Source organism: Nicotiana sylvestris, chromosome 4 (assembly GCF_000393655.2).
Source record: "Nicotiana sylvestris chromosome 4, ASM39365v2, whole genome shotgun sequence".
In the NCBI taxonomy this organism is placed as follows: domain Eukaryota; kingdom Viridiplantae; phylum Streptophyta; class Magnoliopsida; order Solanales; family Solanaceae; genus Nicotiana; species Nicotiana sylvestris.
Window position 1 is genome coordinate 79,977,915 of NC_091060.1, and position 13,477 is coordinate 79,991,391.

The following is a 13,477-nucleotide window of genomic DNA, read 5'->3' on the forward strand; positions in this document are numbered from 1 at the left end:
CAGACCAATTAAGTGCATCTTAAATGCATTTTTTTTTTTGCATTTCAGACTAAAAAAAGTCTTAAGTGAATGGAGAAAGTAGTTGCACTTAAGATTAAAACAGTCTCAAGTGCATCTAAAATTTGCAATTTCAGGCGTGAATTTTTCTAGCTTCAGACTCGCAAGTCTGAAATTGATTCTAAAACGGATAAACTTGCAAAGTTTTGTGCAATACGTTATGCGGATATAACATCAATGATAACTCAAAACTAGGTATATATATAAACTCCTTTGTACGTAGAACTTAAACTCATTTACGATGAAGAGCTGAGTTTTTAATTGAATATTTTTTTGGCTTTGCCTTTCACACTATTATCGTCCAATGATGGAAGATACGATCGCTGTAATTAAAAACACAGGTGGATTGTGTTGAAACTGCTCAAAATGTCCCTCAATTATAAACAATCAGTTCTTGCGAAATGAAATAACCAATGAGAAAAGATGAATATTCAGATTATCTGAATAGGCATGGTTTCACACTGAGATTTAATTAAACAGAGTTTTTTAAGGATTATCCCCTAGACAGTGTGCGTTAGTGCTAATTTTTTCCATAGCCAGTAACTCTAGTGCTTGAATTCAAGGAAGCACCAATATGAAATGACAGTTATTACTGGAGGCTAATGATAACAACTAATTGGTATGGTTAACTTCAATCAATATCTCTTGTTTTTTTTTTTAAATGATGATGGCATCCGATTTAGCTTGAGTAACTACACAATGCTCCATGTAAAGAAATCATCTAGTATTTTTTGCTTCTACTGAAATTTAAACCTAAAATCTCATATTTTCTTTTATAGACCACTAGGCCACACACTTAGGTGCAATTACTACAATCTAAATTATCCATTTCACAATTTTTGTACGTGCCTACTTGCTCACAAGTACTACCTATTTAACACTTGAGAATACCATGCCTGTACAAAGGTTATCCAATTACAAGCCCCAGCTTAAAATAATAACTACTTGAAACAAGACCTAGTTGATTCTCTTGTTCATTTTTTGTGAAGCCTGAAAAAATCGTTGAGTTTATTTTCTTGACAATAAATTTATTGGAAGACTTAACTTCCAATCAAAAACAAAAATCTGTTTCTTGAACAGTAAGCTTACTCGTATCAAGAACAAATATCCGTTACCCGAATAGTAAACTTACTCATATCAACACACCATATCACTTGGGTCAGTTGAAAAATGCCAGACTGAACAACAAGATGGCACGCAGCTTCGATGGTAGGATTAAAAATAATTATTATGTATAGAATTGCAAAGGTATAACATAAAAACAATTGGGACACTGAAAATAAAGAAATTGGATGGCTAAAACAAATGTTGTGCATGTAAAGTTTGTCCCACTAGAATTCTTCTACAAAATAATGGAAGTAGGATTATATTGTCGATAATGGTTTGATCAAGACGGCGATTACAAAGAAAACTATCTGATAAATAAAATTTTGATGTCTCACCACATGTATAAAAATTTCCAAACTAAAAAGTATGATATACGAGTAACTTGAGCCATCCTGCAAACAAAAAAAGAAAGTCCACTAAGAAAGTAATGCAAATATTTGCACGTAAATAAGCAGAAAGAAAAAGCCACAAGTTTCTCGAGATGTCCAAGTCATATGATCCAGTTTGCCCTTAGTGACCCCATTCTATGTGCTCGACTCATGAAAAAGAATTCAAGCCCGCACGTGAGAGGGCTTGTTGAAGGCATAATTTAAATAACTAGAAGTGGATGTTGCCTAACAACTTAGGGTTAGAAAGTAGAAAAGCCATCCTAACCTAGCCCTGAACTAGCGAAACTCATCATGGTATTCATAGTCTTCGTCATCCTCGTTAAATATTGCACTATAGAACACGTATGGGCTATCAATCATCTCTTTTAGAGTAAGCCCTCCATCTTTATCTGCATCAGCCTGAGAGAAAACATAGCAGAATTATTTAACACCACTATTTCACACTCTTACGACACAATCAGCAAAGAAGAGAATAATGTGCATTCTGAATCTATATTGTTTTGGAACATTTCCATTTTACATGTGACAGTAAGATCCAATCATATTAAGGTTTTTTCCTTCACTAGTACACAAAAGGAACAAAACTGGGGAACTTGTAAAGTGCAATTATCTCGATATATTTCACATTCTTCATTTTAACCATTTTAACCAATAAGAGTAAGAGTTTCTCCTTGCAATCTCCTTTAAACGCGCATATTAGAAAAAAGAAGACGAGCACCACTACATTGTAATGTTCACCAATAACAAGAGACCAGTACTTTCCACGAGATTTATTAATGTATACTGAAATTGAGAATATTGGCCCCAGAGTGCACAATCTAGGAGTGGCAAAATTAACCCAAACTCATTTCACCAGCCCAAGTGAACTTTGGGCAGGGTTGGGCAATGACCCATTTAATGAGTCAGCTCATCTTGACTAGCCCAAACAGTCCATTTGCGACCCCTAGTACAATCCAATTAAAACCTAAGCTTTAGGAGAATTATTACATCACAGAATAGACGGAATTGTTGAATTGTTAAATTCACCACCTAATCCTGGATGACTTGGAAGTTATGCCGTTCACAACAATTTGCAAACAGCATAAAAAGTAAAAGCAAATAGCACCTGAATACCTGATTAGGCACAAACGTTTTTTGATGACAATAAATTTTGAGAAAAAACAGACAGACATTATTCAACAATAGTCATACAGAAAAGATTATCAGGTAACTTTTAGAGATGCAGAAAGAACTGGATGGAACACATAACTACATAAGTGTACTTCAGATATATTTTGCCAGCATTACAAGAAGGCAATTTTATCCTTCAAAAATCTAGCTATAGCTCCTCAACAGGCAAAAAGTAAATCAATAGCAGCAGTTTGGTTATAGGCTTATATAAGGCAGACATGCACGTGCTTATTGGTAACAGCAAGCAGTAATGACCAAATTCAGCATTCTATTGGAATAGGCATTTGGATCGAGTGAAAATACCTGCTGTATGATGTAATCTGCTTGTTGTTTGGCATAATAACGCTCTGATGGATGAAGCTTTCCAATTATAGGTAGCAATTCAGCGTCTGACAAATATCTGCATAAACATCAAATGTAAGGATTTGTTGATGGATTTACTCGAGACAATTATTGAAAGAGAAGTCTAGTTTCTTACCCATCTCCATCTTTATCAAGCTCAGTAAACAACTTTTTAGCCGGAGACTCTTGTGAATCCTCAGAATGATGAGAAGAATCATGACTCTCTTCATCATAGTTTCTCACTAAGTCAAACAGCCCATGAAAGAACTCTTTGAAGTTAACTTTACCATCTTTGTCACTATCTCTCTCCCTGAAATTATATGACAGCCAAAAAAAGAAACGAAATGATTATAAACAATGTTCACCTAGGAAAGACAGCTTAGCTACAGAAAATTATCCGTTAAGGTTCATTAATAAACCAAAGATTAGCATGAAGAACAATTTTAAGGCATAATATAATTTGAAACTCAAAACTAGTAGAATCTCCCATAATATACCAAACCTACATTTTAATGCACATATACAACTGTAACATTTATCCTATACAAAACTATACTTGCATCTGATACAGTACAAGTTCTTAAGAAAGGCCATGAGCTTGCCTCTGGAGCTTGTTAGAATATTTAAGTTTAAATTGACATCCAATTGCTATTTCTAAAAGCTGGAGCTGCTAAAGTCACTGTTTACAATTCTTTTTTTATTTTGGTGCTTCAGAGCTATGTCGCCCGGATTCGGGTGCGGGTACCGGATACAATACGGAATACAGGTGCGGATCTAGAAGTTGAATTCTTCGTCACATAAATTTTAGGTTTCGGGGGTACACATCCGAGTACATCTACGGGTGCTAAGATACAACAAACAAATGAATATACAACATATACATAAGTATATATTTCAATAAATTAAAGTTATTGAACAAAAACTACTAAAATTTAATTCTTTTCAGACACCTAATATCTTTTTCATAAGATATTTCGTTTAATAGCAAAATGTTATCATACTTTATAAAACTATAAACATATGACTAACCCAAAAACCAAATCAAATACCCAATCAATCTAGATGAATCCAATCCAGATGGTTTCTTTACCGGATCATATTGAATTCCTTCAGTATAAAGCATGTAAACAGACATCTTCAGACATAGCTTCCGCTGTTCAAACAGGAGTAGCGTGACTTGTGTCTCCCAATCTTCAACCTCTAAGTCTTGGGTCATTGGTTCATGTGCATTTGATCACATTTCTGGTAATAAATCTCTTTTCACTACTATTTCATGTTCGCAATCTCTTCCAATAGTCACAATGGCCAATGGGTCTCAAACTGTGGCAACTGGAATAGGTCAAACAAGTCACACTTCCTTCTTTACTCTAGCAAGTCCACTTCTTTCCTTACCTTTAGATTCAGTTCTTTATGTTCGCGATAGTCCTTTTAATCTCATAGCCGTTAGTCACTTAGTCAAATCACTTATTCATGATGACCTTGTTTTTATACAGAAACGGAGTACGAGGCGGATCATTGGTACCGAACGTGAATCAAATGGACTTTATTACCTTATCCTTGCAAAATCACATGGACTCACATCTTGTCTTCCTTCTAACTTGTCTTGTTACCGATTCAGAAAATGGTACCTGATTTATCTCACTTATCCACTTTAGAGTGTGAGTCATGTAATCTCGGTAAGCATAAACGCTCCCGTTTCCCTCAGCGTCCTAATAATCGAGCAGAGTCACCTTTCAGTTTAGTCCATTCAGATGTTCGGGGTCCTAGTGGAGTCAGTTCTACCTTGGGATTCCACTACTTTGTCAGTTTCATTGATGATTATTCCAGGTGCACTTGGATATTTTTGATGAAAAATCAATCTGAGTTGTTTTCTATTTTCCAGACCTTCCACGCTGAAATTCAAAATCAATGTGAGGTTTTTGTCTGCACATTTCGTCCTAATTTCAGTAGTTTATGAACTCTCATGGAATCATTCATCAAACATTTTGTCCATACACATCTCAACAAAATGGGGTAGCTGAAAGAAAGAACAAACATCTTATTGAAACTAAGGGTGTCAAACGAACCGGGTTGATCCGGTTCCGGACCGGTCCAAACCAGTTTTAGACCGGACCGGTAGGTAGGGGCCGGGCAGGGCTGGGTTGGGACGGGAAACAGAATGTGATGGGTAGGATAGAGGTACTAGTTAACCGGACCTGTCAGAACCGGTACTGTCAAGTCAAGAAATAGTCGTTTAACCGGACCGGCCCAGACCGGTGCAACGACAATTTTTTTTTAAATATAGTTGATCGTTGCCCAACGGCTATTTTGCAAGAATAGCCCTTTTTGGGCTTTTTTTTCAAAAAAACACTTTTAATATTTACTAATTTAGGCCTTTGAAAAACTATAAATATACCCTCCCCCTTCATTTCTTCACTCATCCCTCAATTCTCAATTCAAGTTAAATCATGCGTCGTGCTTTTAGAGTGCGCTTATATTTGGGAACACTTTAAGGTAGTAGAAGAAAATGAAAAAGTTCGCAAAGTAAAGTGCAAGAACTGTGCTCGAGTCTTAAATTTTCATCAAAAGTGGGAAGGCACAGGCTGTTTAAGGAGGCATATGAAGAGTTGTCTTGAGCATCCTCCAGAAATTCGTATTTGAGTTGATTTGAGACAATTTGTGTTATTTTAAAATTATTAGACTTATTTAAGGTTAATGTTTTTAGTTTGTTAGATTAATTTGAAGTATTATTATGCAATGAAAATTATGAAAGCCTTCAAGTTTGATCCTTACATATCAAGTTGTACGTTATATTTGTTTCATGTTCATTGTATTATCTTAAATTCGTAATGAATTTTTCAAATATAAGGCTGTTAAAGCCTTTGAAATTTATTAAAACATTCTTTTTATACGTTACTTTTTAGTGTTTTACATTTTTACTTTATCTTAATATAAATTACGATTGTTATACAAAATACAAAAAAATTTAAATTAGCCCTGCCCGACCCATTAGGTCCGGAACCATTCCGATCAAATTTTGTACTGGGAAAGCCCGAAATCGGCAAACCCTATAACAAATAACCGGACACCGGCCTGGTAACGAAACCGGCCGATTCCCTTTTTCCCTACCCCCGACCGGCCCGGCCCCTTGACACCTATAATTGAAACTACTCGTATCCTACTTATACAATCTCTTCTTCCGTTGGGTTTTCGGGGGAATGCAGTTTACACATCTTGTTATCTTATTTATCGTATGTCATCCTCAGGTATGCAGGATCAAGTTCCATTCTCTGTCTTGTTTTCCCATTCACCTTTGTTTTCTCTTCCACCCCGTATCTTTGGGAGCACGTGTTTTGTTCATAACCTTACTCCAGGAAAAGATAAGTTAACTATTTATGCTCTTAAGTGTGTATTTCTGGGTTACGCGAGAACGCAAAAGGGATATCGATGCTATTCACCTGACCTCCAGCGGTACATTATGTCTGCTGATGAGGTTTATATAGAGCAACCACCAATTTTTGTTGCTCAAGGGGAGTCTAGTGGCCTTGTATGTCGGTTGCGTCAGTCTCTCTATGGTATAAAGCAGTCTTCTCGAGCCTGATTTGATAAGTTCAGCACGGTTATTCAAGAGTTTGGCATGACTCGTAGTGAAGCGGATTACTCTATGTTTTATCGACATTCTGCTTCAAATCTCTGTATTTATCTAGCGGTTTATGTCGATGATATTGTTATTATCGGTAATGATCAGGATTGTATTACTAAGGTGAAGCAATATCTCTTTCAGCACTTTAAGACTAAGGATCTGGTCATATTAAATTATTTTCTGGGTATTGAGGTTTCTTAGTCTAGCTCAGGTATTGTGATCTCACAACGGAAAGCCTTAGACATTCTTGAGGAGACAGGAATGACAGACTGTAGACCTGTTGACACTCTTATGGATCCGAATTTGAAACTTCTACCAGGATAGGGCAGCTTCTTAGCAATCCTTCAATATATAGGCGGCTGGTTGATAAATTAAATTACCTCACAATGACTAGACCTGACATTTCCTTTCCTGTGAGTGGTGGGTCAGTTTATGGATTCTCCGTGTGATAGTCATTGGGATGCAGTTGTCCGCATTATTCGGTATATAAAATCAGCTCCAGGCAAAGGATTATTGTTTGAAGATCGAGGCCATGAGCAAATTGTTGGATACTCAGATACTAACTTGATAGAATCACCTTCTGATAGACGTTCTACGCCTGGATATTGTGTTTAGTAGGAGGTAATTTGGCGTCCTAGAAGAGCAAGAAACTGAATGAGGTTGCTCGATCTAGTGCAGAAGCAAAATATCGAGCAATGGTTGTGGCAATCTGTGAGCTAGTTTGGATCAAACACTTGCTCAAGGAGTTAAAATTTGGTGAGATCAGCAAGATGGAACTTGTGTGTGATAATCAAGTTGTCCTTCATATTGCATCAAATCTGGTGTTCCGTGAGAGAACTAAATACATTAAGATTGACCCTCACTTTGTCAGAGAAAAGATACACTCAGGAGATATTGCTATAACGTTTGTGAAGTTGAATGATCGATTTGCACATATTTTCACCAAGTCCTTCACTGGTCATCGTATTAGTTACATATGTAACAAGCTCGGTATATATGATTCGTATGTACCGGCTTTAGGAGAAGTGTTAGATAGTTATTTAAATAACCATTGTCCCACATGGAATAAGAGTAGAATATGTGTTGTATATAATTATAAATAGGGCTATTGTAAAACACTTAACATATTATTAATAATATATTTTCTCTCATGCTTTCTCACAATAAACATTGGTGATTAGTTTTTCTACACTCTTGCTTCAAAACGTGATTTACTTTTTATTTCATCGTTCTTCCTTTATTCAACGCTTCTTGTAATCTTGCGGGATTAAAGAACGTGTGGGTGGGGTTTCTTTTCCTCTTATATTCTTCTAGCGTAAGTTTGAAGAACTCTTTTGCTAGTGTTGTGAAAAACTTTAGCAGGGTGCTTTTGTTTTTTTTTCCTCTTTTGTACTTGAGAGCTGCAAAACCTTCAGAGTTGTGCATAAACTTCCAAATGCTTTAACTTCCTTTAGTATCCGCTTTTTTTTTTTGCTCAAAAATATTGGTGAATCCACTTCGATGATACCTGTTTAGGTTCTCAAGCCACTTTAAAAGCTCAAAGTATTTCTGGCATGTAGATAAGTTAATATAATTGGCAAAACTGCCTCGTGGCCACCTAAACCTGTACCCATTTTTCAACTGAGTAAACAAACTTATAACTTCCCATTTGAACTACATTGCGAGATGCTTGATAGCTACCATGCTTTTTTTTAAACATTAAAGAGCTTCTTCCATCCTTCCTTCAACTTTTTCTCTCTCTTTTTGTTCTCACCCTTTCTCTTCCTTCTTTCTTTCCTTCTTTCCAAAGCAGGGAGTCAAAGGGCAATAAAATCAGGTCATAAAATTATACAGGCAAAAGAGACAAAAAATAACACAGAGCAGATTAAATAATTATCACAGGTAATGAGATCCAAATTTCAAACTTCCGAAGAGGACATTGAAGTTGCTAAAAGAAGCTGAAAAAATGGCACACAACAAGGTTTAACAGAGATGACTTTAACATAAAAGACTGATGCTTCCACAGCAAGGAGGGCAATTGGATATGTTGGAGGAAAAGTCAAAGTAAGAAGTGATTGTAAGGAAACAAAAAACACAGCAACAGTAGGGATGCAGTTAAAGAGGGAGATAACAAGGCAAACCTCTTGCGCATGACAGGAAATTTTCAGCGAGAAAGTTTGTTCTCAAAATACTGGATCAAGGCAGAGCCAGAAACTGATCTCCAAGAAGAACTTGAGTGCCTCTTTTATTGCTCTGGATCAGGAAGGAAGGATCTGTTGATCTAAGGGTTTGGCTAATTAGGTAGGTATAATATGACCAACTCCTACCTTCTAGCACAGAAGGAGTCAGTATGGCTTTCTTCCAACACTTTATGGAGAGTCATCAAGGCAAATGTCATACAGGCAACTCTTTTCCCCAGAAAATGGGTCCTTGAGAAGAGCATGAATAAAACAAATTCAACTTAAAATCTTTTTTGAAAATATCCATTTTCCTGGAGGGACAGATAAGATATCCCTACATACCAACGTTTTAATAACACCAGGTACAGGGAAAGGAAGTCCAAGTTATCCAAAAAAGTGAAAAACTAGAGCAGAGAAGACTTCGAACTTCAGAGATAAAGGAATAGCGTACAGGAAGGAAGGAAAGAGCGGTTGATTTTTTCTGTGTGTGTGTGTGGGGGGGGGGGGGGGGCGCTAATTAGGTCGTTTGGAATCTAAAGATTATTCGATGTCAAAATGGTCGGATCAGTTGAAATGAACATACAAAATGCCTTGTTGAGCTTGATATGGATTCTTCTGAAAGCTCCTAAATATCATTCTGTTTAATTTTCCCAGCCCTCTCGAAAAATCATGACACCAAACAAAAGAGCAAATGAAAAGAACAACTGATGGCAGGTACAACACATAGCATTGGCACATTAACAACAGGTAAAATAGACCATTGTACACGAGAAAAAAAAATCAGCAAAATGATTGAAGCTCTTATTTAAGAAAAATGTTAAAGCAGCAAATTTGCTGAACCTTATTTCCTCCTTGCATAGCCAGTTGAGTAGGTTGGGGTTGCTAGTGTCGGCGGGATGTAGAAAGCTATGACATCACAAGAAAGCAAAAAGTTATTGGATGAGATGAAATCCTCAAATGAAGTTCAGAGAACTATTAAGAAAAGGAGCTTAGGTTAGTAAAAGGTTTTCCAGGCCTAGTAGAAACTTACTCGTTGAATTCTGTAATGTTCAGAAGTCCATCTCCATCTACATCTGATGCATTAAAATGATCTTCTTTCCACCAGCCCATATCATATCCAAAAGAACTGTTATCTGTTGCAGCATAACCACATCAAAATTTGTCAAAGTGTAAGGGAGAGGATGAAATATATCTAGAAAGGGAACAGATATGCACTTCAAACACTGTGATTGTGATGAATTACTAAATCAATGGCCAAAAAATGGCTTCTCTATAAGTAATGAAACCCTATTAGCCGTAGACAGCACAAAACAATGGAACCCATGAATGGACTGAAATGATTCAAGTTTAAGTAGAAAGACTTGGGAAGCAAAATAAGAAGCAACTTGTTTGTGCTCTTGATGTTAAATGCACCCAAAACAAAAAAGAAGAAAGTGAACAGCATGTCCACATAAGTCAAGCATGTAACGTATTCAAGAGTCATTCAGGACACTGAATCTGTGTAGAAAACAAACAAATCAAGCAATGAGTATCCTCATCTTTCTCTTTTTCCATTAGCTAATGAAGAACTCTCTTTTCTGTCTTTCTGAGATATAAAGCAAATATAGGACTTTAGGTTGTCATTCCCCAGAACCTGCGTGAACGTGGGATGCTTTATGCACCGAGCTACCCTTTTTCTAAAGCAAATATAGGACTTTGCTGAGAAGGGAGTCCAAAAGAAAGAATATAACTGAGAAAATGTGACCGAATCTAATTCAGCCACAAAGAAGAAAACAAAGAAAGGGTTAAGAAATATCAAGCTTATTAAAACAAAAATCTACAATCTGCAATACAAAATAAGAATCTATATTTAAACTAGTGTTTTCAAGTCTTTCTCAAAGGAAATAAAGTAAAAGGAGCGGAATAGAAGGCTTGAAGTTCTTATATTCTTTGTTAAATGAAGATTGAAGAAACAAGGATTTGTGCCAAAAAGTACAATTACCAACTAACAAAGTTTCAGACGATGCCCAGAGAATGACATACCAATTGCTCTACATGAAAAGGTAAGCATTCAAGTATTCATCATATCAAAAGATCCAAGCAACAGCCTAAAACAATTTCTAGAAAGTTTCTTCATCAATGTAAACTGCAGTAGTACTTGGGGAACATGAATGGTACAATTTATCATGTTCAGCAAGCTATTACTACAAATTTAATGGATCACATCAGGTTTAGGGGTAGCTGCTTCGAGGCAGTAGACCTATATCATGCTTGTGACCTTAAATATAGGCCATAAATCAATTGAAGAAGGTGAAATACTTAGCATCCACAGAGCCCTTTATTCAAACCGTTTGACCAATGCCCCCCACCCCCCATGCGGCCATGCCACACGCATCCCTGACCTTACATCTAACTTTGATATCCTATGAAACAGCTTCACCAGGTCTCAGATAAGCAACGATGGAAACAATCAATTGAGAGACCGTTACTGATACAAATTTTAACAACCTCCTAAGATAGTAGACTAGACATCCTTCCTATTGTAATAGTAGACTAGAGTTCCTTCCTATTGTAAAAACAGGTAAAGATTTGACAAAATACGAGGACTTTATAGTTATACAAACAGTAACATGACACAGCAGCAAAATAAACCGATAAGAAGCAATGCAGGATATTAAAAAGAAGAGAACAAAATAGAAGCAAAAAAAAAAAGTGACCTGAATTGCGAACCCAACTGGGCGGCTCATACTCAGAAAAAGAGACAAAACCATCATGATTCTTGTCATGAACCTCCATCTCCCTCTCAGTCCGATGCAACACCTCCTTCCTACTCTGCTCAAGATTCCACTCAGTCAACTCATGCTCACTCACGAAGCCATCAGATGGGTCGACATCAATCTTTGGGAACAACAACACAAGCCTATCAGTGACATTGAACTTGTCTTCATCATTAAGATAGTCTTCAGCATCCATAAAGTCTTCCCATTCAGGCTGGGATTCTTCACCAGGAGCATGTTCATGATGTAATTCTGGATGGTGGGTGTCAATGTACTGCTTCTCCCATTCCTTATCCTCACGATGCCGCTCTATTTTAGCCACTAAAGGGTCAAAAGGAATGCGTTCATGTTCATGGTGAATATGTTGGTCAAAAGTGAAGTTGGAGCGAAGCTTGAGGCGGCGATGCCCATGTCGCTTACCAGCTTTATTGGAAGGAGATTGAGAGATGAGGAGTAGGAGGAGCACAGCAATTGTGATGTAGATTATCACTGAACCTTTCCCCATCTCCTCATCAAGAAGCAAACAAGTAGACGAGATCTTGAACACTTTTTTTGTTTACCGATAATACAATACAATTAGTTGACTAAGGAATTTTTGTTTGTAGAATGTGAAAGTGATTGGGACTCTTCTTCAACTCAACCTTTTATAAGTATAATATGAATATGTAGATCTAAAAAAGGGAAGAGCTGCGGTGGAACCAAAACACGGGGAAAGAGTACAAGGAAATTGACATGGTTGGGGCCAATCAACTCGCGACATGTCAAACGGATTGTCCCCTCTGTTTGATGCTACGTGCTGATCAATCTCCTTTGTTGTTGTTTTTTCTTTTTCTTTTTCCTTTGGTTTCTTTCTGCTTTATTAAGAAAAATACATTCCACTTAGCCTTTGGGTTTACAAAATAATATTCCATCCATTTCAATTATATGTAATAATACTTTCTTATTATTATCTTTTTCAAAAAGAATGATATAATTTTTATATTTAAAGAAATTTAATATAACTTCTCATTTTATCCTATAATGAAAAGCTTTTACAGTAACAAAAATATTATGACCTATTTAAGATTCCAAGTTTTAAAAATTCTGTACCCATGCAAATGTTATGGCATCTCTAAAATCACAAATTTTAAAAATTATTTTTTTCTTGTTAAATTACGTCCAAAGTCAAGCTGTGCTACATAAATTGAAACGGATAGAGTACCTTCTTCATTGTTTTAGAGTAACAGTAATCTCACTTCTTCTTGAATTGACTATCAAAATGAGCTGATAGTTCTCAATGTTGGGGTATATACTATTGACTATGAGTTTTGTTTGGATATAGTATTTATTATGAAAGAATAATTTATTCAATTTTAATAGAATTTTAAATAAATCATATACTAGTTTGTGTCTTTTGCTTATATAATAGATGATTTAGTGTATACGGTTTAGCTTATAAACGGAAGATTAAATTATCGATTTTTATAAATATAAAGTTTGAGTTCACAATCTAATGATGGAATAGGACAACTCATCAGGAATGATTTGTATACGGTAAAATCGGAGGATCCAATTTTCGGTCATTACGACGCCTCATAAGCGTGTTTCCAAAGGTTCGAGGCTATGTTCGAGATTCACACCCGAGGGGTTATCGATGTCCAACCTCGTGACAGTGCAGATCAATAGTTATGGTAAAAAGTGGGAAGTTCCCAAGGCGCGTGACTAGAGCTGACAGAGTATAGTAGGCTAATCGAAACCCATATCATGTCATTAAATGGCTGTACCGGCCCCATATCTTTGTAATAAATGCACTTGTACTTTGTTGGGATTCCCCCTCATATATAAGGAAAATCCTTGTCATTTTGTAGGGGATCTAATACACAATATTGAATATAC

The 13,477-nt window shown here is 36.4% G+C and overlaps 1 protein-coding gene across 2 annotated transcripts; it reads right to left on the bottom strand.

The window, feature by feature from the left end:
* Window positions 1–1,350: 1,350 nt before the first annotated feature.
* LOC104231956 (uncharacterized) lies at window positions 1,351–12,250 on the bottom strand. Of its 2 annotated transcripts, XM_009785039.2 has the most exons (7): window positions 11,543–12,250; window positions 9,877–9,979; window positions 9,687–9,752; window positions 3,202–3,375; window positions 3,027–3,123; window positions 1,819–1,952; window positions 1,351–1,556 (listed from the first exon to the last, which is right to left on the bottom strand). In XM_009785039.2, the coding sequence occupies exons 1-6, from the start codon at window positions 12,105–12,107 to the stop codon at window positions 1,830–1,832; spliced, it is 1,128 nt and encodes a 375-aa protein (XP_009783341.1). In that variant the 5' UTR covers window positions 12,108–12,250; the 3' UTR covers window positions 1,351–1,556; window positions 1,819–1,829. The 2 variants fall into 2 exon arrangements, with proteins under 2 accessions (XP_009783341.1, XP_070028146.1); XM_070172045.1 differs by lacking the exon at window positions 1,351–1,556 and having other exon boundaries at window positions 1,560–1,952.
* Window positions 12,251–13,477: the final 1,227 nt, after the last annotated feature.

What these genes read in the sequence shown, in the direction of transcription:
- LOC104231956 (XM_009785039.2), bottom strand. Translation starts at nt 12,107, where the DNA reads ATGGGGAAAGGTTCAGTGATAATCTACATCACAATTGCTGTGCTCCTC. An exon ending in CAGTTGGGTTCGCAATTCAG is followed by an intron (nt 9,980 to 11,542) that starts GTCACTTTTTTT and finishes ATGCTGCAACAG; the next exon opens with ATAACAGTTCTTTTGGATAT. An exon ending in CTATGCAAGGAGGAAATAAG is followed by an intron (nt 3,376 to 9,686) that starts GTTCAGCAAATT and finishes ATATAATTTCAG; the next exon opens with GGAGAGAGATAGTGACAAAG.